The 27,670-nt window shown below is 35.1% G+C and overlaps 2 protein-coding genes across 2 annotated transcripts; both read right to left on the bottom strand.

The window, feature by feature from the left end:
* Positions 1-289: 289 nt before the first annotated feature.
* On the bottom strand, positions 290-6,146 carry LOC120077205. Its single transcript, XM_039031108.1, has 2 exons — positions 5,907-6,146; positions 290-796 (listed from the first exon to the last, which is right to left on the bottom strand). Exons 1-2 carry the CDS (start codon positions 6,144-6,146, stop codon positions 290-292), a joined length of 747 nt encoding a protein of 248 aa, XP_038887036.1.
* Positions 6,147-25,396: 19,250 nt separating this feature from the next.
* On the bottom strand, positions 25,397-26,950 carry LOC120078532. Its single transcript, XM_039032807.1, has 4 exons — positions 26,701-26,950; positions 26,416-26,613; positions 26,116-26,331; positions 25,397-26,026 (listed from the first exon to the last, which is right to left on the bottom strand). Exons 1-4 carry the CDS (start codon positions 26,701-26,703, stop codon positions 25,781-25,783), a joined length of 663 nt encoding a protein of 220 aa, XP_038888735.1. The 5' UTR covers positions 26,704-26,950; the 3' UTR covers positions 25,397-25,780.
* Positions 26,951-27,670: the final 720 nt, after the last annotated feature.

A 27,670-nucleotide genomic window follows, 5' to 3' on the forward strand; every position in this document is an offset into this window, starting at 1 on the left:
AAATCTTTTTTTTCCTTACATTTGTTAAGCGTAAAACTTCGTGAGAAACTTGTCGTTGATTGGGCTGAATCTTAGCCCTGTCTTGATCAATTATCTTATATGCTCCGTTTGTGTAGACTTCTTTGACGATGTAGAGCCCATCCCATTTAGGTGTAAACTTATTCCCCGTATGTCTTGTCGTGATGATTGGTCTCCTTATGGCGAGCACTAGATCACCGACTTGAAAGGACCGAGGCTTTACATGCTTATCGAAGGCTTTAGACATTCTTGCCTGGTAACATTCCAACGCTTATTGAGCTTCTAATCGTTTTTCATCCAGTGCTTCCAACTCTTGAAGCCGCAATTTGGTATTGTCCTCTGTAGTCAGCCCTTCTTGCACCGCCATTCTTAGCGATGGAATTTCTCTTTCCAAACGAAGGACAACTTCTACCCCATAAACGAGAGAGTACAGGGTAACTCCTGTAAGGGTACGATGAGTGGTGTGATAAGCCCACAACGCTTTATCGATCTTCTCCTGCCAATCTCTCTTCAACTTGGAAACAATTTTCTTCAGCAGGTTGCACAATGTCTTGTTAAATGCCTCTACCAACCCATTTGCGGCGGCATTATACATGGATGACTTGTACTGCTTAAATTTGAATTTTTCACACAACATGTCTATCAAACTATTGAAGAATTGTCTCCCGTTATCCGTCACGATCCGATGGGGAATACAATACCAATAAATGATATGAGTGCGAATAAAATCCACCACGTTTTCTTTCTTAGCTTCTATCAACCCCGTACTCTGTTTTTCCTACAAAGATGAGTAACAAGCATGTTAAGTAAAATTATGAAAGAAGGTAAAGAAAGTAGGAAGATGGAGGAAGAAAATTCTAAGTATTAGAAATACTTGGTCATATGAGTTTTAGATAATATAAAAAGTAAAAATTGGCTAAGTATGGAAACAAAATGTAGGCATGCGTTGATGGAGAAGTGTGGACACATGAGGTTGCGTGTGTAGCAACCAAGGCTTGTAGAGGCTAAGTGTTGAAAGCAAGGATAAACTATGCGTTGATAAGGCATGCGGCAACCTATGTCTTGGGAGGTTAGCAAAGCATGCAGTACCCTCAGGTTGTGCAGACATAGGCGCCGGGCGCTGGAGATGCATGCGCGGGTTGATCGTGTAGTAAATAAGCAGTTCTACACGATAAACTACACGATCGTGTAGCTAAAGTGCAATGCTACACAATGGAGTATGCGATCGTAAAGAAAGCGAGCGGTGCTACACGACAGGTAAGTGATTGTGTAGGCGGGTGAACGATCGTATAGCAAATGTGGTAGGTGATCGTGCGGAACGGTGAAGCGCTAAACGATAGTGCTATGTGATGATGCTATGCGACAACGCTATGTGATGGTGCTATGCGGCAACCTTGCTAAACGATGAACTATGCAGCGATGAGACAAACCATGGTGGATGCATGGTAAACATCTTGCGTTACTAAGGCTTAACGCATGGTTGATATGATAAGACAGCTATGTGTGGGTAGGACATGCATTGGCTTAGAAGTATGCGACCAAAGGAGGGATGCAATAGCCTCTAAGTGAGTTATGCGTTAGCCAAATTGGGCGATGCATTGAGGAGGTATGCGGCCATGTGGTTGTAAGCGTTAGCTTGGGAGCTGACCCTTGCATCGATAACTAAGAGGAAAGGATCATCTTAGTTATTGATCAGCTAAGCCAGTTGTCATGCTCAGGTTTGATATTATCCCTTAAGGATGAGGTGGCAGCTTGATGTTAAAAGGAGAACATGCAGCTACTAATTTAAAAGGGGAAGCTTGAATTCAAAGAGAGGTTTGGAGAAATTTACTCGACCAAATGGAGTAATTCCAGAGCCATTCAAACCTGAGGTTTGGTCTAGTTACTGAGGTGAAATGCCGAAAGTAGATTCTAGCTGAATCGAGCTGAAAAATGAAAGAATCCGCTGAAGGTCGAATTCTCGGGTAAGTTTGAGCTAGCCTTGATGATCTAGGGATTCCGTCTCAACCACGAGGAATTATATAGCTGAAATTTTAGTTAAGCTTGCTAAGACATTTTAGAGAATTTTTTTTAGAAGGAAATTTCTTAAGAAAAGGCCTGAAAAATTAGTTATTAAAAATTGTAAGTTAAATCTGAAATCTTGAGCAAGCAGCCAGCTCTTGGGTTGAACAGCAAAGCAGCCAGCTGCTTGCGTTGAACAAGCAAGCAGCTTTAAGGGCTTGACGATGATGTTGAGCGCATGCGTTGGAGGTTGAATTGGCGCAAGGATGCACTGAAAAGCATTGGACTATGCAACACATGTTGAAGCCGTAAGCGCGAGGTTGCGTTGGAGTTTATGGGCGCAACCAGACGAACGCATTGGGGCATGCGTTGATGTGCCACAAGACGAGCGCATGAGCTGAACGATGGGCCCAGTGTGCGTTGGAGTTTATGGCCACAACCAGACAAATGCATGAGGCATGCGTTGATGTGCCACAAGATGGGCGCATGAGCTGAACGATGGGTGCAACCAGACGAACATATGGAGCATGCGTTAATGTGCCACAAGATGGGCGCATGAGCTGAACAATGGGCGCAACTAGACGAACATATGGGGCATTCGTTGATGTGCCACAAGATGGGCGAATGAGCTGAATGATGGGCGCAACCAGAAAAACGCATGAGGCATGGGTTGATGTGTCTAAACAATCATGAGCTGAATGATGGGCGCATGAGCTAAACAATGGGTGCAAAGGTTGCTATGCGATGGGCCATGCGATGGGCAATAGGCAAAGGGTTAAAGGTTGGTCGCATAAGAGGCTTGAACGCCTAACGCAAGGCATGGACGCATGGTAATGAAGTTGCTGCCTAGTCAAGTTAAGGCCTAAGAATTTGGCTAAGTGTTCAACGCCCAGTAAGCATATACATGAAGAGGATTGCCAAATATTGTGAGTGACTCTAAATGCTTTAAATATTTTAAGTAAATTGCTAATGGTTATGAATGTTTAGCAATGCATGTTTACTGAAAGCTATTTATGACAACTATTCTTAAATAGTTACCAAGCAACGCATCTCACATTAATGTTATACTTATGCTATGCTTTTCAATGACCATGAGGATGTGTTAGTATAGAATGTTTTGGGCAACTAAGTCACTAAGAGATAAGAATATGTAAGTTGAGTATGAATAGCTCAATATTGAAGTAAACAGAGAAGGTATTGAAGCTCAGTCTTAGAAATTGAATAGCTTAGTACTAAAGTACACAGAGAAGGTACTGAAGCTCAATCTTAGAATTTGAATAGCTCGATACTGAAGTACACGGAGAAGGTATCTAAGCAGTAGTACCTAAGGTATGACGGTACTTAAACTAGAATTACATGAATGAAAGAAAAGTTGTTATTGGTAGTGTCAAGATCACTCAATATTAGATATGGATTGATGTTGAGGAATTGAGTAAAGGTTCTCTCTCAACTAAGGATGCAAGTTATGATTGTAGGAAGTGAACAAAAAGGGTTTCTTCCAAGTTAAGTAGTAATATGGTAAATAATGATAATGAGTGAGCAAAAGGGCAACTCTAGACAAATAGACTAAGGCATAGTCTAGCAAAGTAAGAAAAGTGCTATGTGATGTTGCTGATAACATGAATAATAGTTGCCAAGTTTATGTTTTAGTGAAAGCTTTCAGTTTTAATATGAAATTTATGTATGAACGTTATGATTTAAATGTTAGTCACTCACTAGGCTTCTAGCTCATGTTTTTCAAATGTTTTCCTTTCAGGTAGTGGTCAGTTCTCAAAAGGCTTCTTTGTTGCTGCTCTGCCACTTAAAGAGTCAGGTTGAAGGAAGCTTAATTGAATACCTGTATTAGTTAGTACACATGTGTTTATCAGATAGGGACTAGTATCCTAGATGGGGCTCATTAAGTTATAATATTCATGTATGAAATGCTATAAAACCCTGTAATGTAAATGTGTTAAGTTCTGAGTTAATTTGTTCAGTATATTGATGAAATGTACGTATTCAAGGTTTGAGCAAAATTTAGCAGGTTAGATAGGCAATAAGTGCCAATAAAAGGGTTGGTAACTGCTACAGTCACCATCCCATCCAGGTTAAGAGAGTAATCTGGAGCGGGGTGTGACAGCTTCCCTTAGAGTGACAGCCTCAGCCCATTTTGAAAAGTAGTCAGTGGCTGTGAGGATGTAGGAGTGCCCTGCTGACGACTTAGGTGTTATAGGGCCGACCAGATCAAGCCTCCATACTTCGAAAGGCCACGAGGCTATGGTTGAATGCAGAGGCTCGGGCAATTGATGAACGAAATTCGCGTGTTATTGACAGGCTTCACACTTCTTTGCATAATACATCGAGTCCTGGATCATTCTCGGCCAATGGCAACCCATTCTTTTCAGCTGGCATTGTAGCTTTGGTCCAGCTTGATGCGCACCGCATATGCCTGAGTGTGCTTCCTACAAAGCCTTTACTGTCTTCTCTTTACTGAGGCATCAAAGAAAAAGTACTTCAAGGGATCAACGGTATAGAACCTCTTTATAGTAAATGAAATGTGCGGCCCTCCTTCAAACCTCGATTTTACGACAGGGTTGTCCGAAAGCCTTCCATGCTCAAGGTAATCTATGATGGGTTGCTGTCAGTCTTCCTCGTCGGTTAGGTAGACTGATATCGCATTCGTTTCCCACATGCAGTCTCGACCGGAGGTACAACCCATCTTTGAAAAAGTGATATATTAAAGGACACATTATCCAGGACCGTTAAGGCAGTGGCTAGGTTTGCCAAGGCATCCACTTTCTTGTTCTCCATCCTCAGGACATGCTCCAACGTCACACTTTTAAACTTTTCCATCAGCTAGCAAGCGTAAGTGAAGTAGGGTTTCAAGACATCATACTTCACCTCGTACTGGCATAAAAGTTGATTGATTATCAACTTTGAGTCACCAAGATATCTATACAAGCTACCCCAATCTCTAAGGACATTTGGAGACCAATTATCAAGGCTTAGTATTCAACAACGTTGTTCAAGTATAACTCAGCAAGTGTGAAGCTATAAGGCAGCATGTGCTTTTCTGACGAAATGAGGACCATACTTGCCCCCGCACCGTCAAAGAACATGACCCATAGCTCTGAGGTTTCTTTGAGAGAACTCCGTCATCGAGAAAATCTTCACTTAACTCTCAATCCGATGGAACTGAGTGATCTGCCAGGAAGTTGGCCAATGTCTGCCCTTTAACTACCCTTTGCGGTATATAAACAATGTCGTACTGTTGAAGCATGATTGCCCACTTGGCTAAACGTCCCGAGATGATTGGCCTGGACAGGACGTACTTGATGGGATCGACTTTTGCAATTAAGTGGACTATGAAGGCTTGCATGTAGTGTCTCAACTTATCTATGGCGAAGAAAAGCATAAGGCAAGTCTTCTCTCTAGGGGAATAATTGATCTCGGCTCCATTCAGGGTCCGACTCAAGTAATAGAGAGCGTGTTCTTTTCCCTTTTCTCTTTCTTATACCAATAATGGCCCCAGTGATCTCTCTTGCACTGCAATGTACAGTATCAATGGCTTGCCCGTTATTGAGGCTTCTAAGACAGGAGAACCGATCAGGTACCTCTTTATGCTTTCGAAAGCATTCTGGCAGGCCTAATCCCATTCGAATTTCTCTCCCTTTCTCATCAGCCTTTGAAAGGGTTGACACCGCCTTACCAGGTTAGAAATAAACCTCTGAATCTAAGCTAGACGTCCCTGCAAACTTCTCAACTCATGTAGATTCCTTGGTCTTGGCATCTTTTGGATGGCATCGATCTTGGATTGGTCTATCTCTATCCCTCGATGTCTCACAACGAAGCCCAGAAATTTTTTGAAGTTACTTCGAATGCACATTTGAGGGGGGTTCATCTTTAACCTTTTGCAGGCGATCGAACATGGTTATTAGATCTTTCAAATGGTCCTGTCGTCGCTTGATCTTGACCACAAGGTCATCCACATAGCACTTTTTGTGTTTGTGCAACATATTGTCAAACACCTTCTGCATGGCACGTTGATAAGTAGCATCAGCGTTCTTCAACCCGAAGGGCATTACCTTGTAGCAATATATCTTTTTTAGGGTTCGAAATGCCGTCATTTCCTCGTCTGCGAGGTCCATTCGTATCTAGTTATACTCGAAAGATTCATCTATGAAGGATAAGGTCTCATGTTCCGTTGTCGCATCGACCATGATCTCTGTGATGGGCAATGGAAAATCGTCTTTTAGGCATGCACTGTTTAGGTCGCGAAAGTCTACGCAGACACGAAGCTGTCCATTATTTTTTCTAATCGGGACAATGTTGGCTTTCCATGTTGGATATTTAACTTCATGAATAAACCCGGCTTCAATCAGCTTATTGATCTCAACCTCAATCTGGGGGATAAGTTCTGGCAGAAAGTGTAGTTGAGCCTGCTTAACGGATCGACACCCCTGTTTGATCGCGAGATGGTGGACTGCTACTTTTGGATCTAGTCCCGAAATCTCTTTGTATGACCAGGCGAAAACATCCCTGTATTCAGTGAGCAAACTTATGTGAATTCTTCTTCCCTTTCTGAGAGGGATGCACTGATGAAAGTCGGACACAGTTCTTCTACTGTGCCCAGATTCACTTCTTTTAGCTCATCCACCGTGGATTGACCACCGTTCTCTAGACCTTGCGGAGCGTCCTCTACTTCCTCTTTGGTCATACCTTCTTCAGATTCTTCGGTGATGGTGATGTGGTTGCACGAAGTTTCGTCTTCCTCCTACTCTAAATTTTCATTCTGAGGATTGGTAAAAATAATGTCGGGCCTCTTTACTTTGAGCTAGCCCCCACTTGTGTTTAGAGTAATGAAAGTCTTTCTTTTCATGCGTGAGGGGACGGTACTACGGATTTCTCCATCACTTCTTGCCTCTCCTGATGGCTTCTGGTCCGATGAACCTTCAACGTTTTTAAGGTTGATTCGTCGCCAGATGGACGCTCGGGGTATCGGCCTCCTCTTTCTTATAGTCATTTCAGGGGTGTCAGCGCAAGCTTTTCCCTTCCCCTGTCTTACTAGGGACATATTGGTCGAGGGGATCTTCAATCCTCTCGTGCTTCAGGCGATCAAAAATGGAAGCGCGGGGTTTTCCTTCACTTTCCTTTGGAACTACACTTAGTCTCTCAAAGGCTGACGGTTGCACCAGCACCGGCAATTGACAGGATTTCCTCATTTCCTTCATTCGACAGAGTCAACCTTCAAAAGACTGAGCAATGAGTAGCTCTGGGAATAGTATGTAGGCTTCCTCTTTCTGCTTCTGTCATGCTTAACCTCTCGAAGACTAAAGCACGTGCGGCAGACAGTCTAATACGCTCGAAGGCTGAGGCTCTTTTATCTTTGCCCTCCTTTTCTCCTATGTCATCGACTTCTTCTGCAATGATATGATTACTGTTGGCCACTTTCCCCTTTTCCTTTCTGATTATGCGGACTGGCTTTGACAGCTCATATCCGAGTCTCGCCCTCGACGTGGGTATAGCGTGTCCCTCTTGCAAAAGAGCTTCTTTTGGGTCGACGAGAGTCAGGGTTGCTCATAAATCTTCAAACTCTTGAACTCAGTGTGAGTTGTGAAGTCATAGCCCGCCTTCGTCAACAGCTTGTAAGCCTTGGGATCGAATCCGTCTTCAGTTCGCCTCTCGTGCAGCTTTAACCCCATCACTTCCGCCTTCGGCTTGTGGACTTCTAGCTTTGTTATCAGCGTGAAGGGTGCGACGAAATTCTCCTTTAGAATTTCTATGTTGTCGACCTGCAAGCATTCCGTAAAAGGTGACTCACCCTTTTTTCGTCTCGACAAAGGGACATAGCATAGAATCAGAGCTTCTAAGGCTTTTTTGCCCCTCACCACGGGTGTTTCTCCAACGCCGAGGGATGTCCTACTCTTTTTTGGGCTGGAGGCTTGTACCTTTCTACCCGCCCCTTTCTCGTGTCTATTGGCGTCCTCAACCGGGATTCACGTGCTTTCTTTATCAGAAAGTTCTCTACTGGCATAGTCTCACCGAAATTCTCGCTCTTTAGGTAAAACTTTGCATCTGCGAAGTGAGACTCGGCCTCGGAAAACGGATTAGAATCTACTTCAACCTTTTTAATCCCATCTTGGTAAAACATGAAACATTGATGCAGTGTGGATGTAATCATACCATTCCCATGGATCCAAGGGCGTCCCAATATCAGCTTGTAGGTGGTCATTGAGTCTATCACATGAAACAACATGTCAGCCTTCAGATCGCCAATGAGGAACTCTAAGCATATCATGCCTATCGCCCTTTGGCTGCCTTGATTGTAACCTTGAATTACTAATTTTCTATTTGATAGCTCTTCCATGAGTATGCCCCACTGTTTCAAGTCGTCTTAGACATTATATTAACAACGGATCCATTGTCGATGAGGATTCGATCCACTCTCTATTCTTGAATGAATCCAGAGACGTACAAAGGCCTATTGTGCAATTTGGATCCTAGTAGCAGATCTTCATCTTAGAAGCCTATGGATGTGCAACACAAGGCATAAGCACGCGTTGCAGAGGTCGATGCACCAGATGCGTTGGATTCTAACAGTGCCTTAATGAGGGTCGTCTTAGCTTCTCGCAGGAGCGAGAGCAAGTCGTCTATGTTGAATGGTGACAAACCCTTTGGTTCTCCTTTCGATTTTAGTGGGCCTGGAATGGTATCTTCTTCTTCCATGGTACTGACAGCATGACATGCAGCAGCCTTTGGCATCTCCTCTGAACCCCAATTGCAGAAGTTCTTCAGGAGAAAATCTGCTAACGTCACTTGTTGTCTGGGACGAGGAACATCCTCGTCTCTCTCATCAACAGCGTTGGGCCTTCAGGCCTTCTTTCTACCCTTCTTTTTTTGTGTCTTGCTCTATCTCTTGTAGCTTCTATGAGAGCGTAACTCTTTTTAGGTAGAGTTCAATCTTTCCTTCTTATGGCGCGCCACAAGGATCCAACCTTCGTTATCGTCATCGTCAGCACACTCTTCTCTGTTTTGAGGATCTGTGGCTTGGACCTTCTGCTGAAATCGCACTACCACAGGTTCGAAGGTCCCAAATTGGACCGAGCTCTCCCTTTCTTCATAATATATGATTGGTGCCGACACTCTTGGAGTTACCGTCACTACAGCATGACTTCACTTTGGACCACCTCATCTAGATCCAGCTCTTATTTTCCTCTCATAGGCCAATTGAAGGATCAATTTCTTCAGTACAAAACATTTTCGACTGGGTGGCTAACGGACCCTGTGATACTTTGTAGTAGTTGGGATCATCCACTTTGTCAGCCTGTTCCATTGTTGTTTACATTCTGGTAGCTGGATAAGGTGGTTCTCTAGTAGTTGCTCAAGCATATCCGCAACGTTGGAGTTGGGGAGCGGGTAGACTTTTTCCTGTCGTTCCTTCAGGGTTAGGCGACGTCTTTCGCCTCATTCATCTTTCTTTTCTATCTTCTTTTCTTTTCCTTTTCGAGGAGTACTTCAACGAGTGTCGTATTAATGACAATTGATTCCTTTGTGGCACCTTTCCACAATTTTCTCGACGCTCTTCACCTTCTTCTTTCTTTCTTCGGTTCGTGCTCAGAAAGTCCCTCGTTCCTTTATTGGCAATACTTAGCTCCAGTTCGTAAGCGCGGTTTCAATTCTTTAAAGGTACGGGACTTTGATTCCCTACAGGATATAGAGAAGTTCCCAGTGCATACCCTGCCGTGTACATTTCTACAACGGATAATTCATGTGAGTCAATCTTTGCAATCCAAACCTCAGAGCTCTCCATCGGTTGATATAGTCGATAACTGACTCCCCTTTCCGTTGTTTGGCGGTTTTGTCAGCTTTCAACATGTTGATGGTGCATCTAGTGCGATAGAAGCGATTCAAAATTCTCTTTCAAGTTGCTACCAACTGTCAATCACCTCATGCGTCTAAGTTCGTTGTACCAGTCAAAAATCTCCTTCGAGGGTTCTGACGAACTGCTTGACTGGTTAAATCTCCCTTTGTTCCACATTCTTCGCATGTTTCTATGAAGTGGGCGATGTGTTAGCTTTGGGTTGCCCTTCGGTTGAAATTACTGGAACTTTGGGGGTTGATACCCTGCAGGCATTCTCAGATTGTCTGATCCTCTGGGTGTTATTGGCTAAGAATACATGAAGGAAGTTTGAGCTTGGCCCTTCATATTTGAGCTCTTATGGAGGTCATGAATCATGTCTTTGCAGTTGTTGGACCGATAGAGAGGCCACCGAGGTTGACTGTTGCAGTTGGATTTTCTTGCAGCACGGTCTTCCCCCTTGTCAGTTTTGCTTTGACCATGGGTGCTTGGCTTGATTCAGCAGCCTTTTGAGACTGCATTTGTTCTCTCAAGGCATCGATCTCATGGTCTCATTCCTCGATGGCTTTTATCAGAAAGTTAATCTTCATTTCCATTTCTTTCATGGCCGCTTCTGCCGTCACATCTACCATCATGACAGAAATCACATCTGGCAGTGAATCTCTTTTCGGCTTGCTGGAAGTGGAAGTAGAGTTGTCAAACAGGAGATTTTCCTTGATGACAACCCCACCTTGTGGGGATTTCATCATTTGCCTCAAGATGTAGTGGGCGATGAGGGAGCTCTGCTCTTGCTCCTGCGTGATTTCTCTTGAGCGGTTGCGGGTGACAGGTCCCATATACGAGCCATTTGTGGAGGAAGCTTTGATGCCATCTTCTTAGGTGCCATTAGTTTACTTGAGTGTTGAGAGAGAGATGAGAGGTAAAGAACTCCCATTGGGCGTGCCAATTTGTTTGCACGAGGTTTTCGAAGAAACTTGTTTCGTAGAGTTGAACTTGAGTTGGTGTTGATGTTGAAGTTGATTTGATGCGATGTGGTTCGATCTCTAATACTTGATCCTCTGATTCTCTCTCAGTTGGGTGAATGTGCTTGACTTGAAGAAGAAAAGCACCAAACATTCTTGAAGTAGAAGTCTTGGAAGAGTTTTTATGTCTTCAAGGATCTTTTGTCTTCTAGGAGTGCAGCTTCAGGAGTCTTGGAAGTCTTCTACTTGTTGATGAATTTTCTCTAGGCTCTCTGAAGGTAGAAAATGCTGACCCTTGAAATGAGAAGAGTGCCTCTATTTATAGGGCTCTCTGATGGGCTTCATGGGCTTGGGTCTGGTTAGCCCATGGGTTTGGACTTGATTGGTCTATGAGTTTGGCCTTTGGGCTCAATTAGGATTTAGGCTTGATTTGACATTTGGGTCAAATCCAACCTATTTTTTGGGCTTATTTAGACTTTGACCCAAATAATAACATCAAATTGAGCCAAATTAATCTTCTCTGATTCAATGATTATGATAAAACCATGTGGCGTCAACAAATTTGTCTTCAATTTCAATTCGGGACATATATCAACTCCTAATTGAGCCCAAATTTAATGATTTGGAATTTCATCATTAATTAGTAAATGACATGGCAACTCAACACTAATACAATGTAGATGGGGTGTATGGCGTATGCACACTATTTCTTGCAATGTTTATAATTATGATTTTTTTTTTTTCCGTTCAATGGAGAGTTTTTCAAGTTTAAGGATAAGATCTACTTGATCAGTTTATTTTTAGTAGAAACAAAGCTTATTAGCACCAATTTTTCTTCGACAAAGTATTCATATTTTTGAATCGATCACCAATAATGGTTTGTTGTTCTTTTTTATTTCTCGTTTGTCTTGAGCTCAATTTTTCCTCCATTTGCCTCATCTCTAACATCAACGTCGATATCCATCCTTCATATAAGACCATCCACGAGGTGAACATAGTAAGCTAGACAAGTCATGGAATGTCCCTTTGTCCAGTCATTGCATTTTCCTTGTTTTTATTGCATTTTTAGCTGAATTCAAACTCCTCACCACCAAAATCAGCGAACCATCATGGCTGCCAATGCCTCCTACAACGTCATGGTCTGGATCTTCATCACACTTGTCTATCGCTCGTAACAACATCAAAGGCTAATGGGGGTCTTACTTTCGAGAGCCATGGTTGTAGCTTTCATGATAGTGGTCACTTGAATCAAGAATGAATTAGTCACTGTTTTTGGTAATTTCTTAATAATAATAATAATAATAAACAAGTACCGATCATAGAGTCCAAGTTCGAGACTTATCGTAGAGCAACATGTGGCTTTGGAGCGTGTGTGAAAAACTTTTCTACTGTGATTGAAACCAAAATCGATCCGCTTATTCAAATTTGAGACTAAAATGAATGCAATTGAAAGTTTGTGGCTAAACATTTTTTAAAATCTGTCCGGATCGAAATTTAAATTGATGAAATTGAAAGCAGTGAAGAGTGAATTTTGGCCTAATATGAAATTTGATCCTAGCTTGTTAGGAATTATAAAATTCATATCCTAACCCTATATCAAATTTCCTATAAATAGGCCATCATGACTTCATATGAGATAACTTAAATTTCCGACTCCATCCCTATTATTTAATTCTCATATTGACTTTGACATTAGAATCTTTTTTTTTTTTTTTTGTGCAGGTTTTCTCTTCCTTAAATTACAAATTTATCATTTTTATCACGTGAAGGTTGGATGTATTCTCTATTGACAAAAATTTGACAACAACAGAAAGGTTAGGATTAGAATCGATACAATATATCAAATTTATTGTGAAAAATAAAAGTTCTAAAAAGTTAATAATAATTTTTCTTTTTTAAATGTGTGTTGTGGGGGATGGGGATTTGATCCAAAAGAGAAAAATAAAAGGAGTGGGAGAGCTTTACGTTCCATGCAATTACACTACCGTAAATGACACTTTCCACGTTATCTTCTTCTAAATCCACACCACTTTGTTGGAACCTTAAGAAAGGTTTTATTTACACGTCACCCCCAAAAAAAAAAAAATCTAATTTTCCCCTTTTTCTAAATAAAATTATACTAACTATACAATAATTATTGATGAAAATTGAAAGCCCTTCTCCATCTTATCTTCTTTCTTACTTGGCTTTCTTTAACCCCCAAAGTGGGCCCCTTGATCACGATAAATTTAATTAAATAAAAACTTCACATCAAAATGAGCTTAGGTACAATTAATATGCACCGTCTCACTTAAAATTAGAGGTTCAATCTTTACTTCTCACAAATAATTATACTAAAAAGTCAAAATAAAAACTTCATTTTATTAGCTTTATAACTTATTTTTGCAAGATGAACCGGTTTTGTACCGTCTATTAGGTCCTTGAACATTCATTTTTTTCTAATAGATACCTACCATATATATTTGAACTCTTTTGAAAAAATTAATTGATCTATTAAGGTATAGAATTTAAATTCTATGTCAAAATGAAATCCTAAATTTTCACTTTCGTGTCTAATAAATCCCTAAATTTTAAGGGATGTTGAATATATCAAAGACTATTTAGACACAAAGTTAAATAATTCCAAATCTATTAGACACAAAATTGAAAGTTTACAGATCTATTACATACCTTTTATCATTTAGGTCCCGTTTGGCAACTATCTTGTTTTTCATTTTTTTTTTTTTTTTTGAAAATTAAACATATTTTCTCCCCATTTCATACAATGATTTGCATCTTTCTTCAATACAATGGTTGAATTCTTGGTCAAATTTCAAAAATAAAAATAAGTTTTTAAAAATGTTTTCTTCTTTTTTTAGTTTTTAAAATTTGGCTTGGTTTTCATAACCATTGGTAAAAAGTAGTTAAGAAATAAAGAAATTTGGAGATAGAAAAAGTGTCTATAAACTTAATTTTCAAAAAAAAAAATCTAAAAACGATATGGTTACCAAAAGGGACCTTAGAAACCTAACTTGGATACAAAATTAAAAATTTAGAAACTTAATTTGATCATTTCCAACATTCGCGAACCAAATAGACGAACTTTAAAAATATAGAAACGAAACTTGTAATTTAACTTTTTTTCTTTTTATTTTAGAAGTAATTTAACCTAACTATAAAGTCTCATAATTTTGTATTTTACACATATTTAAGGATTATAGCCTCTTGAGAGTGGAGCTGTTCTTAAAAGGAAGGGGGAGGAAGATTTCTTAGAAACAAATGTATATATAAACATCAATTTCATATTCATATTGTTGTTTGTATGTATATATTTTATATACACTCATACAAATATATATTATGAATGAGAGCAGGTAAATGTAGGTGACCAGATACAAAGACTAACCAATAAAAATAAGCCATATAATGAGTTAGGATGTTGACTAATTTGAAAGGGAAAGGTTTATGAGGGCCAATATGGTGTGTACATGATAGAAGCTATTTGTTGTTTGTGTTTCTTATTTAATATTCAAGAGAACCAAAGTTTTAGTAAACTCATGACATCATGGCTTAGGAAATTGATGAGAAGGGAAAGTAAATAAAAATTAAATTAATTATGTACATAAAAATTAAGAAATGAGGCCCACATTATTATTGTTATCCGGACAAATTGCAAAGACCACACTGAAGTATGCTGGTAGTCGTAGTTACACTCTCAATCTTTCGATTATAAAAATTGAGCCTCAAACTTATACGAATATTGAAATTAGACCCTCAAACTTATATAATTATGGATATTGTTACATTATTTAAGTTTGAAGGTTCAAGTTTTATCATTTGTGGGTCTAATTTCTATAACTATTTTAAGTTAATGTAAAGGTCTAATTCTAACACTGATATAAGTTTGAGGACTCAATTTTTATTGGTTCCCTTACGACCGCCATTCTTATTGGTTCTTTTATCTCTGTATCCCTTACAAGCGTCATCTTTATTAGTTCTTTTAGCATGTTTTGTGTCTCACTCACATGCATCCTAGAAAAATTCTCAGGAGATCACCCAATATAAGATTGCTCAAAGCTATCCACGCTTAACTTTGGAGTTTTTATGATTAAGTCACCGAAAAGAAAGGTGCACCTTGTTTGGTATATATAGTGACTTTCCATTCATTTATGCCTTTCTTAACCATATTTGCATATTCTCATAATTTCTCTATTTGGATGTGATTTTAGTTCATTCATGTCCCCTTCTAAATTTGGGGTGTTACATAATTGCAACAAATACCATATTTTAGAGGCAGTGGTGTTTGCCATTTGCCTTTATTATTATTATTCCTCCCCTTTAAATTAGTTGATTTACATTTGTTTCAATCAATCAACACAACCTATTTAATTACCTATTCTCAAGGGGGTTAAAATGAAAAGGTGAGCTGTTATATATAAATGGCATTAAGGGAAAATATTAGGGAAGTAGAAAATTGGAAAACTTTTGAGCTTTTAATTTGGAAGAATGAAGAAATGAAAGAAAGAGAATGGGAAAAGGCAAAGGCAAGGGGGGATGGTTTGGATGAAAATTATGGAATTGCTATATACTAAAAAATAAAAAGAAAAAAAAAACCTAAAATTTTGAAAAAGACAATCTAAATGGAAGTACACATAAACTGTTATCATCTTTTGAATGGACACTTTCTATCCTTAAAATTCAAATTTTAAATAATAAGTATACATTTCCAAACAAAAAGGTTAAAAATTTGAAATCTCATTTTATATATAATTGAGCGCTAAAAAAAGAAAATTATTTTCCTAAATGACCATTTCACGAACCAAAATTATATTATAATGTTAAATCTCACAAATTAAAATGAGCATAGTTAGCATTAATTAGAATCCAATTTAGTCTATAAAAATTTTGAGTTTTATTTGTTTATAATTGAAATTTAATAAGCTTTTAATTGATCAGAAACTTCAATTTTGTGTGAATGGATCTTTAAACTTTAGAAAAATATAACGTTCAACTTTTTATTTTGAGTCTAATGATCTAATAGATTTACATTTTTAATGGTTAAGATCAAGGTTACCCACATATTTTAGTTTAGTTCATAAAAATTTGGTTAAATCTCACCTATCATCTCTAAATTATGTGTCACTCACATTAAAATTTCACCCTTTTTTTTATTGCATACTTAACACAAATTCTAGTATAGTCAACTAAAACAGTTATCAAAATAGAAAATTGATAAATGAAAAAGTAAACTGCCAATAAAATAATAGTAGCAAGAAATAAGTGATTTGTGAAGTTTGACTAAAACTCTATCAAATTTTTAGACGGGATTGGTTCATGGATTCACAAAAAATAATTATAAGCAATCTGAATAAATCTAAACTTATTATTATTTTTAAAAAGGTAGGGATGTTCAAGTGATCCGACAATCCCAATAACCGGACTACCCAACCCAAATGGTAAGGATTGGGTTGGATTAGTTTTAATTGGGTTGGATTAGTTTTAATTTTGACTTGGGTTGGGTTGAAATTTTTGTGTTTTTTTTTTTCAAGGGGTTGGATCCAGATTATACTTTTAAAAATATTCGGATTGACCCAACCCAACCCAAATTTCTAATATATATATATATATATATATATATTTGTAACTCATATATATTTTTATGATGTTTGTATAAGGTTTGTAATAGACATCTTGGATTTTGATATTTAACATTTGAGTTTTATGAAATTTTAATTATTAGTATATGTTATACACAAATTTAAATATTTTAAGTTAATAAAAATAAATAAATAAATAACCGACAACTCAATCCAATCTAACCCGAATTTTAAGAGTTGGGTTGGGTTGAAGACCCTATTTGAGTCATTCAGATAGCCAATCTGATCAGGTTGGTCCAAAAAATTCTCCAACCCAACCCATGTATACCTCTATTAAAAAGTATGTTGTTTTTATTTATGATACAATTATTTTTACATATATTTATTTTTATTTTGTATTATTTCATGACTTTTTGGTTAATTTATTCTCCAACAACACCTAAAAATAATTTTTAGCATAGAAAGTAAATTTTTATAATATAAATTGAAATTAAGTTATTAATATTAATTCAATATATGAAAATAATTAAATAAAAGTTTTACATATTTCTAAAAAAATATTTAATAAATGACCCGGCTAACTCGAACCAACTCAACCCAAATATTCATGGTTAAAATGAGTTGGGTTCATTATTTAATAAGTGTTACTTGGGTTGAAGAAGTGTACAATCCAAATAGTTGAGTTGGGAATGTGCTTTAATCCAATCCAACCCAACCTACGAACACCAATTTTGAATATGTTTTTAAAATTTATCGTAAAATTGTTATTGATAACAAAAATTGTTTAAAAGAAATTTAACAATAAACTACTTAAATATTCATGGTTAAATTAAGTTGGGTTCATTATTTAATAAGTGTTACATTGGTTGAAGAAGTGTACAATCCAAATAATTGAGTTGGGAATGTGCTTTAATCCAATCCAAACCAACCTACAAATACCCATTGTGAATATGTTTTTAAAATTTATCGTAAAATTGTTATTGATAACAAAAAAAATTTAAAAGAAAATCAACAATAAACTAGTTAAATAGGATAAATGGAAGTACAAAGATTAAAATTGAACAAATTTTACAATATTGAAATGAAAATGATATTTTAATCTAACTAAAATATGAACAAATTCTTTAAAAAATATAAAGGACTATTGTGAACTTGAGGAACACAACGGTAACACGAATACCAATAAAATATAATATTAAAATAAATTTAATATGATATAATAATAAAATAAATAAATATATGAAACAAAAGTAAATAAAATAAAAATGATTAATTTCTCCAGTTTCTCCAATCTTTTTGGATTTTGCTCAATGTGTGTATTCCAAAACTCATCAAATGTCATTATTTATAACCTAGCAACTACTTAGACAATGGTTGTAAGAAAAGAGATCTCGACGAAAAGATATCTATCAGCTGTTTCCCTAAATAATAAAGAGCTTAACAAGTAATGCAAAGGAAACTTCGACTGAAAGGCGCTTTCCACTATAATAAAACCCGACGGGGAATAGAATATGAATAGACGAAGGTTTGAAGATCTTAGTACATACGCTCTTCAGCAGAAGACCATAGGACCAATGAGAGAACGGATTATTGATCTTCAAAGACGGATCTGAAAGGGAATTGGTTTGACAAATAGGAGGTGGGTTACATGGACACTAAGCATGAACATCTATAATCATAATATTTATAATACTTCCCCTTAGATACTCATTATATATATGAAATATGCTTATTTAAAACCTTACTCGGAAAAATCCATTAGGAAAAAAAATTGTAGTGAAGGAAAAAGAGTACATATTTCTTATAATGTAATACTCTTAAAAAGAATATAGTATATTTACTCCCCTCATGGTAACATCACTTGAGATCTCCGAGTCGCCACATTTCAATATTGTGCACTAATTTCTCAAATGTTGTAGTTGGTAATGATCTTATAAATAAGTATGCTAGGTTATCCTTCGAACAAATTTGTTGTACAGTGATGTCACCATTTTCTTCAAGATCATAAGTGTAGAAAAACTTTGGTAAAATATGTTTCTTCTATCTCGTTTAATATATCTTCATTTGATTTGAGATAGACATGTTGTGTTGTCTTCATATAATATCATTGGAAGATTTTTACTATAAGGCAAACCATATGTTCCACAAATGTACTGAGCCATTGACCTTAGCCATACACATTCTCGACTAGTCTTGTGAATTGCAAGAATTTCAGCATGATTGGATAAAGTAGCCATTATGGTCTGTTTCTGATCGTCATGATATAAAAATTCTTCTCCACGTACTAAGTAACCTATTTAAGATATAGTTTGTATAGGTTAAATAACTAATCTGCATCTTCACAACCAACTATATCATAATTAGATTTATTATAATAAAATAAATCAATGTAAACTAATTCTCAAATAAAACGTACCATATATTTAACTTTACTCCAATATCCTCCTTTTGGAGGAATATCGTATATGTGTAACAAAATTATTGAAAAATACTACAAAGTGCAGTGTGTAAATTAGTCAAGCTATATAAGTGCACTTATTTCTTAAAATTTATAGTTCTTCAGGACCTTACATTCTTCATCATTTTTCTAAGATCAGATGATATATCCTTTGCATATCGAGTGAATGAACCACCATAGGTGTATTCAATGATGTACATAATCCACAAAAGATCTTTAATGTATAAATTGATACAATTCCATTTGCTCTATGCTTTATTTGTAAGCTAAGACAAAATTTATCATCTCAATTTCTTTATTCAGAAATTCTATTGTCTTTGAAATATCTTCAGGAATTCAGGAGTTTCTACTCAAATCATCAACATATAGTAAATCTCAGGTTGTGATTTTTATAACAGATATAGACAAATAGGGTTATTTTTGTATTCATACCAATAAATATTGAATAAGATAATTATATCACATTCGTCAAGAATATTTTATAAGAATATCTATGGTATATATACATACATACATATATATATTATATAATTCTCTAATATTTGAATTATAAGATTATGGTACCTCTAATTCTTCATGAATTTTCATACATAAATATCATTATTAAGAGATTCATATAAATATGGTATGACTGCATCCATAAGATGTATATTAAACTTTCATACACAATCAGATAAATTGAATATCTCATAGTATTGTATATCGACCATTAGAGAACATGTTTTCTCATAATTAATACCAGTCTATTGCGAGAATTATTGTGAGATCTGTCTTGCTTTATATCCCGTGACTTCACTCTATTTGTTTTACAAATACTCCACTTGCATCCCACATGTTTGACATTCTCTGATGTCTGGACTACTAGCCCTCACGTTTTGAAAAATGAGTTTATTTATATTGGATTGTTTCTTTCCCCATAAGTCAATTATTTCTATGTCGATATTTTTCACACTCACCTTCATAAATAATATCATGAGTAACATTGTATGCAAAAATGTTGTCAACTTATATAGTTCCATAATTTATTGAGATCTCATTATTATCCTCATTTACTTCAATATCCTTATGAGTACTCATATCTAAGATTTCTTCTAGAACATCCATATTCTTAGTTGTGTCATTTATTGACTATTTCCTTTTCAAGGATTTTTATCTTTGGAACTGAATGGTTTGCAGGTAGTATATGTGACTTAATCACTTTCTTAGCATTTATAAATGCATCTGGTAACTGATTTACTATATTTACAAATGAATTATTTTCGGAACTTTAGGTTCACATTGATTTGTACAGGGATCTAAATGAGATAATAATGTTGTATTCCATGTAATTTCTTTTTCTAACTTTTTAATTCCTCCCCTTAATGTTGGAAAATTTGTCTCATTAAAATAACAATCATCAAATCGTGCAGTAAATATATCACCCGTCAGGGGTTCATAATATTTAATAATTGATGGGAAATCATATCCAATATATATTTCTAACCTCCTGTGAGGACTCATCTTAGTATGTGTGGTGGAGCAATTAGAATATATACTGTACATCCAAAAATTATCATATGGGAAATATCTAGCTCATGGGCGTAAGTTAATTGTAATGATGAGTATTTATGATAAGATACTGGCCTAATGCGTACAAGTGATGTCACATTCAAAATAACATATCCCCATACACATGTAGAAATACAATAAATATTAAAAGCTTGGAATGTAAATTCACGAGCATTATCAAGACGAATGGTCTTAATTATATAATCAGGAAATTGTGTTCTTAATTTAATTATTTGAGTAAGTAATCTTACAAATGCAAGATTTCGACTTGATAATAAGCACACGTGTGACCATCTGCTAGATGTGTCTATTAATAGCATAAAATATCTAAATGGTCAATTTGATGGGTTACTAGGTCACATATATCACCATGAATTCGTTCTAAAAGTAGGGAATTCAATTCCTACTTTAGCTGGTGATTTCTTGAGAGCAAGCACACATGATAATGCATTAGATTGAAGAATCTTTTGGCTCTTTAATGGATATCCATTTGAATTCTCAATAATTCTTTTCATCATTATAGACTCTGGATGACCTAATCTGTCATGTCAAATTGTAAATATGTCTAGATTCATGAACTTCAGGTTCATTGTTGCATATATTTCAATCACTCGTATATGAGTATAATATAATCTAGAAGATAAAGTAGACAACTCTTCTAGTGTACGTTTTTCATATGAGACAATAGATATAATATAAAGATACTTCATATTATTCTTTCAATTAGTGTTAATATGATAACCATTGCAACGTATATCTTTAAAACTAAGTAAATTTCTCTTTGATTGACTAGAGAACAATGCATTGTCATTTGTAAATTTTGTTCCTCTAGGCAAAATAGTATTTTATTTTCCAAAGCCTTCAATCAGGTTTGCAAAACTTGATATCTATTGATTTTTACTTCCAACATTGTTAGTTTTAAAAAATATTTTTTACTTGTAAGTATTGTATGTTTAGTTACACTGTCTATCAGACATAGATCTTCTTTACTTATTTTTTAGTTACCCAACATATGAAAATGGTTCAGGTTCTTCATTAAAAGAAAATAATTACAATAAGAAAAATAACACTTGGAATATACAAAATTTAACATTAACCAAGAAAAAAAACATGAAAATAAAAAAAACGGACAACATTAATACTAAATATTCTAAAAAAAAAAAAAAAAAAAAAAGGTTGTTATGCTATCAATTGTGCTAATTTTCTCCTCAAGAGATTTGGAAAAATGTACCACATCTAAATCTGTTATATTGGATGGGTAAAATATCTCATTATCTTGGTATGCAAGATTTTCTTCGACATTTTTCTCTTTTTCCTTCAGACTTGATAGAGATCAACTAAGTGTTTTGATGTACGATAGGTATGTCACCAATGCCCAATCATTTCGCCTCGGAAATGTTTATTTTTAACAATTTTTGAACTCTTATCTTGTGGAGTTTTTCCTTTGTGAACATCATTTTGTGTGGTTCTTTTAAAATTTAAATAATTAGAACAACTACCACGAAAATAATAATTATTTCTTCTTCTGCCACAGTCACGACCTCGACCACTGCCACGACCTTAACCACGATTATTAAAATTCACTGCAATTACTTTATGGAATGATGTTATTCTAGTTGGTTGAGATTCATGATTTTTCATTAATAATTCGTTATTTTGTTTGGCCACAAGAAGACATAAAATTAGTTCAGAATACTGTTTAAAACCTTTATCTCTATATTGCTACTACAGGAGCATATCCGAAATGTAGAAAAATGTCTTCTCTAACATATTGATTTCAAATTTTGGAGCCTCAAATGCATCTATTTACGACGAGCTTTAGGATGAAAAATTGTTTTCCAATGATCACGTTTTTATGACATCTAGGTGTATTTTGGCATCAAGCACTAATGACAAATAATTTAATATCAAATGCTACAAATTCTAAGTTTATAATATTTTTACAATAACACTATCACAAAATATTATATTTGTATTAGAAATTTAATATATATATCAAATATGTAAAACAACATTTAGTTTATTAATTAATTAAAACAAATAAAGAAAACCCGACATACCTTTAGGATCTACCTTCAACGGGGGAAAATGAAAGAAGCTTGTGCTAATAATGTGTTATAAACTTAAGGAACACAACGGAGAAACATATATCAATATAATATAATATAATATAATAACTAAATAAATTAAATTAATTAAATTAAACATAATATATAAATATCTGAAATAAATAAAATTAAAATGATGAATTTCTCCACTTTCTCCAATCTTTTTGGATTTTGTCCGATGCGTGTATTTCAAAATTCACAAAATACCACTATTTATAGACAATTTGGTAAGTAAGAGATGGATTATATGAACAAACGTTGAGACATATGGATAATATTTTGAAAAATGATGTCATAATACATGATCAATAAACACTAAACATGAATATGAATATTTATAATAGAGAGAAAATAATAATTTAAGGGGGGAAAAGTGTGTGAAGAGAATCTCCACACTGGTGCAGGGCCCACACCACGCGGATAGGCTTAGGCGCATAGTCATCCTCCACACATGCTTTTCACACGTGTAACTCACATACTGACACTCCCACCAACATTCATCAATTTCCTAGACACTTTCACGACACGTGTCCGATTTCTGTCCACTAAACTTCCCAAAATCAACGATTCCTCTCCGCCACGTGTCCCTCTCCCTCTCTTCCTTCATACGTGTCGATTTGTCCTAATTCCATCTAATCCCCCTGCATTCCCTTAACCTTTTCTTACCTTAAATTACAAGGTTAGCAACTTTTGACTAATACTGTGAATTAAAATAAATAAACTTCCAATTTTATGTTCTTTTTAAATATTTTTAAAAATCAAAATTAGAAGTTCGAAGTTTTATTAACATAAATATTTTTAAATTTCAAAACGAATTTCTGGTCCATTGATTTCAAAATTTATAGTTTAATTTTGATTTTTCATTAAATATTCACTATCCATCTTTAACGTTAATGTCTATTAATTAGTTTAAAATAATTATGAAATTTCAAATTTAGTTTTAATAGTGATAAAATTATGTAACTTACTAAAAGTTACTATTAAAGATGAAAAATAAATATTTGGTAAAAATTTGAGGTTAAAAGAGTGAATCTAAATTTATGACCAATTGAAATAAAACTCAAACTTCAAAATTAAAGTTGTACCATTTTAAAATCTAAAAACGAAATTGAAATCCAACTCGAAAAGTAAGAATTATAAGCGTAGTCCTTGTTCAGTAACCAACTGATTTTATATTTTTATTTTTGAAAACTAACTCTAGACATTAGTTACATCTCTAAATTCTCTCATTTGTTATCTACCTCTTACAAATAGTTTAGAAAACTAAACCAAAATTTGAAAACTAAAAGAAGTAACTTTTAATTTTTTTTATAATTTAAATAATAATTTAATCATTATACTTGAGAAAAATGTAAATTAAAAAAAAAAAAAGACTTTTAACTCTTTTTTCATTTAAGTGGGTCATTTTGAAGTAGATGGTATGACCATACCAACGAATGTCATATAAAGTCAAATGAATTATTTTCTAAAAAATTATAAATTCCTAAAATTTTATCTAATAAATTAGTTCAAAATAGTTATCAAATCAGATGGTAATATTTTAAAATTTAAGGATAAAATAAGAATTAGTTATTTTTCCTAAAACCTTTGGAAAAGCGTTATTGAAATATTGATTGAAGTGAGAATAATGTGTGATTCCAAATTATTTTTACACAATAAAATTTTTCTGATGGGTCATAATTTATTCGATTATATAAATTGATGTGGTTACTAATTTTGTAGATAGTAGGCTTATAACCCCACCATTAATAACGATACTAGTATAGTAAAGTACAGTAAATCATTTTTTTATATTAAAAAAAAAAAGGAAGGGAACACGTGGGAAGTCACGTGTAAAGGACCTGAATCCCCACGTTAAAGTCGTGAACCCTCCGCACGCATTATGAGGACGCACAATTTCAGTCAAAGATGAATCTTTCAAGTTTTAACACCATATGGTTAAAAAAATTAAATAAATAAAAAAGAAAAGAATATTAGCTTTAACAGAGTTATCGTGTTATGGCTTACATTACGACACATCGTTCTCTCTACTTCCACCTCATCACGCCGACTAGGATAAAAACTAATATCTGACGGTTGATGAACCGCCACGTGTACTACGGTGTACGGAAAATTGGAATGTTGCCCACACAGAATGGGAAAACCCTTTTGGCTAAGGAACCGCCTTTTTATTTATTTATTTATTTAAATTACAAATTAAAAAATTTTAAATATAATAAAAATAAATACTCCTTTCTGTTGTGGGCGGCTGACCTACTTTTTGTATATCTCGGGAATCCAGCCGTTTACCTTTTTCCCTCCTCTCATTTTACGACACGTGTACATCCAGACAAACTCTCCACCTCCTTAAAACACTGAACCGCCCGCCACCGGCCCCACCCGGTTCGCCCGGCCCACCCTTTCTGAAAAAATAAAAATAAAAATAAAAATAACCCACTTTTCGAATTTCTTTCTATAAACGGAATTAACCGAATTTTTAAACATCTTTTCCTCCGATCTCAGTCTACAAAATTCTCTCCATATTTCACATATATATTTTCTTTTTCTAGAAAAACAAATTTCTTTTCATCCTAAATTTCTAGTTGTTTTGAGTTCCATTCTTGATTTTAAATCTAGGTTTCGTTTATCCCCTTCTAAGTAAAACTTTTTAATTTGTACCAATAATAGTGAAAAGACGTTGAAACCCAAGAATAAATAATAAAAACTAATTTTCTACAAATAAACATAAACGTTACAGAATACAAAGGGTACCATATATATAAATATTTTGTATATATAGAGTCTATTCATTTTTCTTTATTTCATTCCTTGTATAAACATGTTCCTAAATTACAATCAAGGAAGGAAAATATATATATATAAAAAGAGAAAGACAAGGGAAAAAAAAAAAAACAAAAACAAACAAACAATATTCACATCTATAAACCCAAAACTCACGTATAAGCGTCCTATTTCATATAAATATCATCTATAGAACACTAGTCAATCCTTTGTTTTTTTTTTTTTCTTTTATGCTCCCAAGTCCACCATCTTTGTCCTATTTCCACATTCACCCCCATTCATCCTCTTCCTTCTCATTTTCCACCCCTGTATTTACATTAAACTTAACCTAAAACGTAAAACGGCAATAATTAAAGCTCCTCCTAACACCAAGGGAGCTCATTCGAAAACTACATTATGATATCCATCATATCTCTGTATTTAAATTAGGAAAAGAAAAGGGTGATTTTTATGAAGTAAAAAAAAAAAAAAAAAAAAGTTTTTTTTTTCTTTCAATATTCGATAATGAGTCCTCCCATTGGAGCTCTATGAGGAATCCCCTTTCTTCGTTTGGCTGTTCTATAACTGACCAAAGTTGGTGGTGGCGTTGACGGTGTGAAACTCTGCACCACTCTGTTCTTATTGTTGTTCTTCATTATTCTTCCTTGACTACTACTACTACTACTGTACGACGAATCCTCTGAATCCGATCCCATCACTCGCCGTTTCTTCTCGAAATTCTTCGATGTTCCCACAATCTAAAAACAAACAAAAACCCACAATTCATTTCTTAAAATTCTTCCACATTGACGAGAAAAATCGACTTCAGATTTGAATATTTTCTTACCTTACAGCCAAGAGAACAGAATCGGAAGGAATCGAGGAGACTGCGTTCACAAACTTCACAGGTGTTCGTCACACCTTTCCCAGGCCTAGGCTGTGGACGTTCATTCAAGAAAACAACTCTCGCACTGTTGATAATGTAGGTTTGAACGCCGGTTATGTCGAGAACTTTCTGAATCTCAGACACCCTTATCACATCATGATATGAAGATCTTCTAATCTGTAACCAGAAAACAGAGCCACAATCAGAAAAGAAAACAGAGCAACCGAACCACTGTTTTTGGGAATGAGAACAGAAATTAACCTGAATAGCGCGATGGTCTTTATGAAAAGCGAGACAGAGAGAACAGAGAGCGCCATTCATGCAATCCAAACAATACATATTACATTCACTCTTATGAGAATCAGCGTGAAATTTGCATTGAACAAAGAAGCTTTCACGGAGTAAAGGTTTCAACCATGGCGGCCATCTGTTATCTTCATCTTCAGGACAACCAACACCCTGTTAACATTGAAAAAAAAAAAATCAAAGCCCAGGATTAAGAATGAATGGTGAGAGATTTAGAGAAGAACCCAGAAAAGGATTTACCATGATTGTTCGATTCTTGGAGTTAATTTGAGGGAGAGTAGATTGTTGGTGATGTTCGATAGCCAGATTGAAGGAAGAAGAGAGAAGAAGAGAGGGGTTTTTGATGAAGGGCGGCGAAGGGGGAAATTTTGGAAGAGCTAAGAAGGGAGAGAGAGAAGCGATTCTTATCTGCAAAAAGTCTAAACCGAAGCAAAAAGGTCCGAAGCCGAAGCAAATGAGAGAAGATGCGTTGGCTACAAGGAACTCTTCTCCTTCTTTCCTTTATAAATTTGCTTTCATTTTCCTCTTTGCTTCGGTCTTATCGCATATTTTTTTGTTCTATTACATTCCCCCCATCACATTATTTTTATTCTAATTATTATTTCCCCCCATTAACGCATATTATTTAACTTTCTTCAATTGCAAATGTGTCCCTATAGTGTCAAAAAGTTACACTTTAGTACCTATCATTTATAATTTAATCTTACAAAATTCTAGGGATTATTAATAACGGTTTTATCTCATCATAAACACTATTTATTGACATTTTATAAATTTGTTAGTGTGTCATAATTTTAAAAAACAGGCTTTCTAATTTTATTTTTACAACCTTGCTAGAAATTAGACAAAAAAAATAAATAAAAAAAAAATAGAAACTTACATGTAAAAAGTGTTTATAGATTTAATTTTAAAAAATCAAATAGTTACCGACTAATAATTTAGTAATGATTTCGTCATCGTATTTTCAATTTTATAACAATTTAATCTTTTAAAACTTACCAATTTAGTCTCTTTTGTAAAATTTAGTAGTAAGATTTAATAATTTTTTTCATAAATAAATTAATAAACTAATTAGGAACTCAATATGTTTCAAAGTTTAAAATTATCAAATAATAAGAAGTGTCATTTAGACCTCTATTTGATAACAATTTTGTTTTTGAAAATTAAGCATATGGACATTACTTCCGTTTCTAATTTTCTTCCTTTATTA

This window comes from Benincasa hispida, chromosome 5 (assembly GCF_009727055.1).
Source record: "Benincasa hispida cultivar B227 chromosome 5, ASM972705v1, whole genome shotgun sequence".
Classification (NCBI taxonomy): Eukaryota; Viridiplantae; Streptophyta; class Magnoliopsida; order Cucurbitales; family Cucurbitaceae; genus Benincasa; species Benincasa hispida.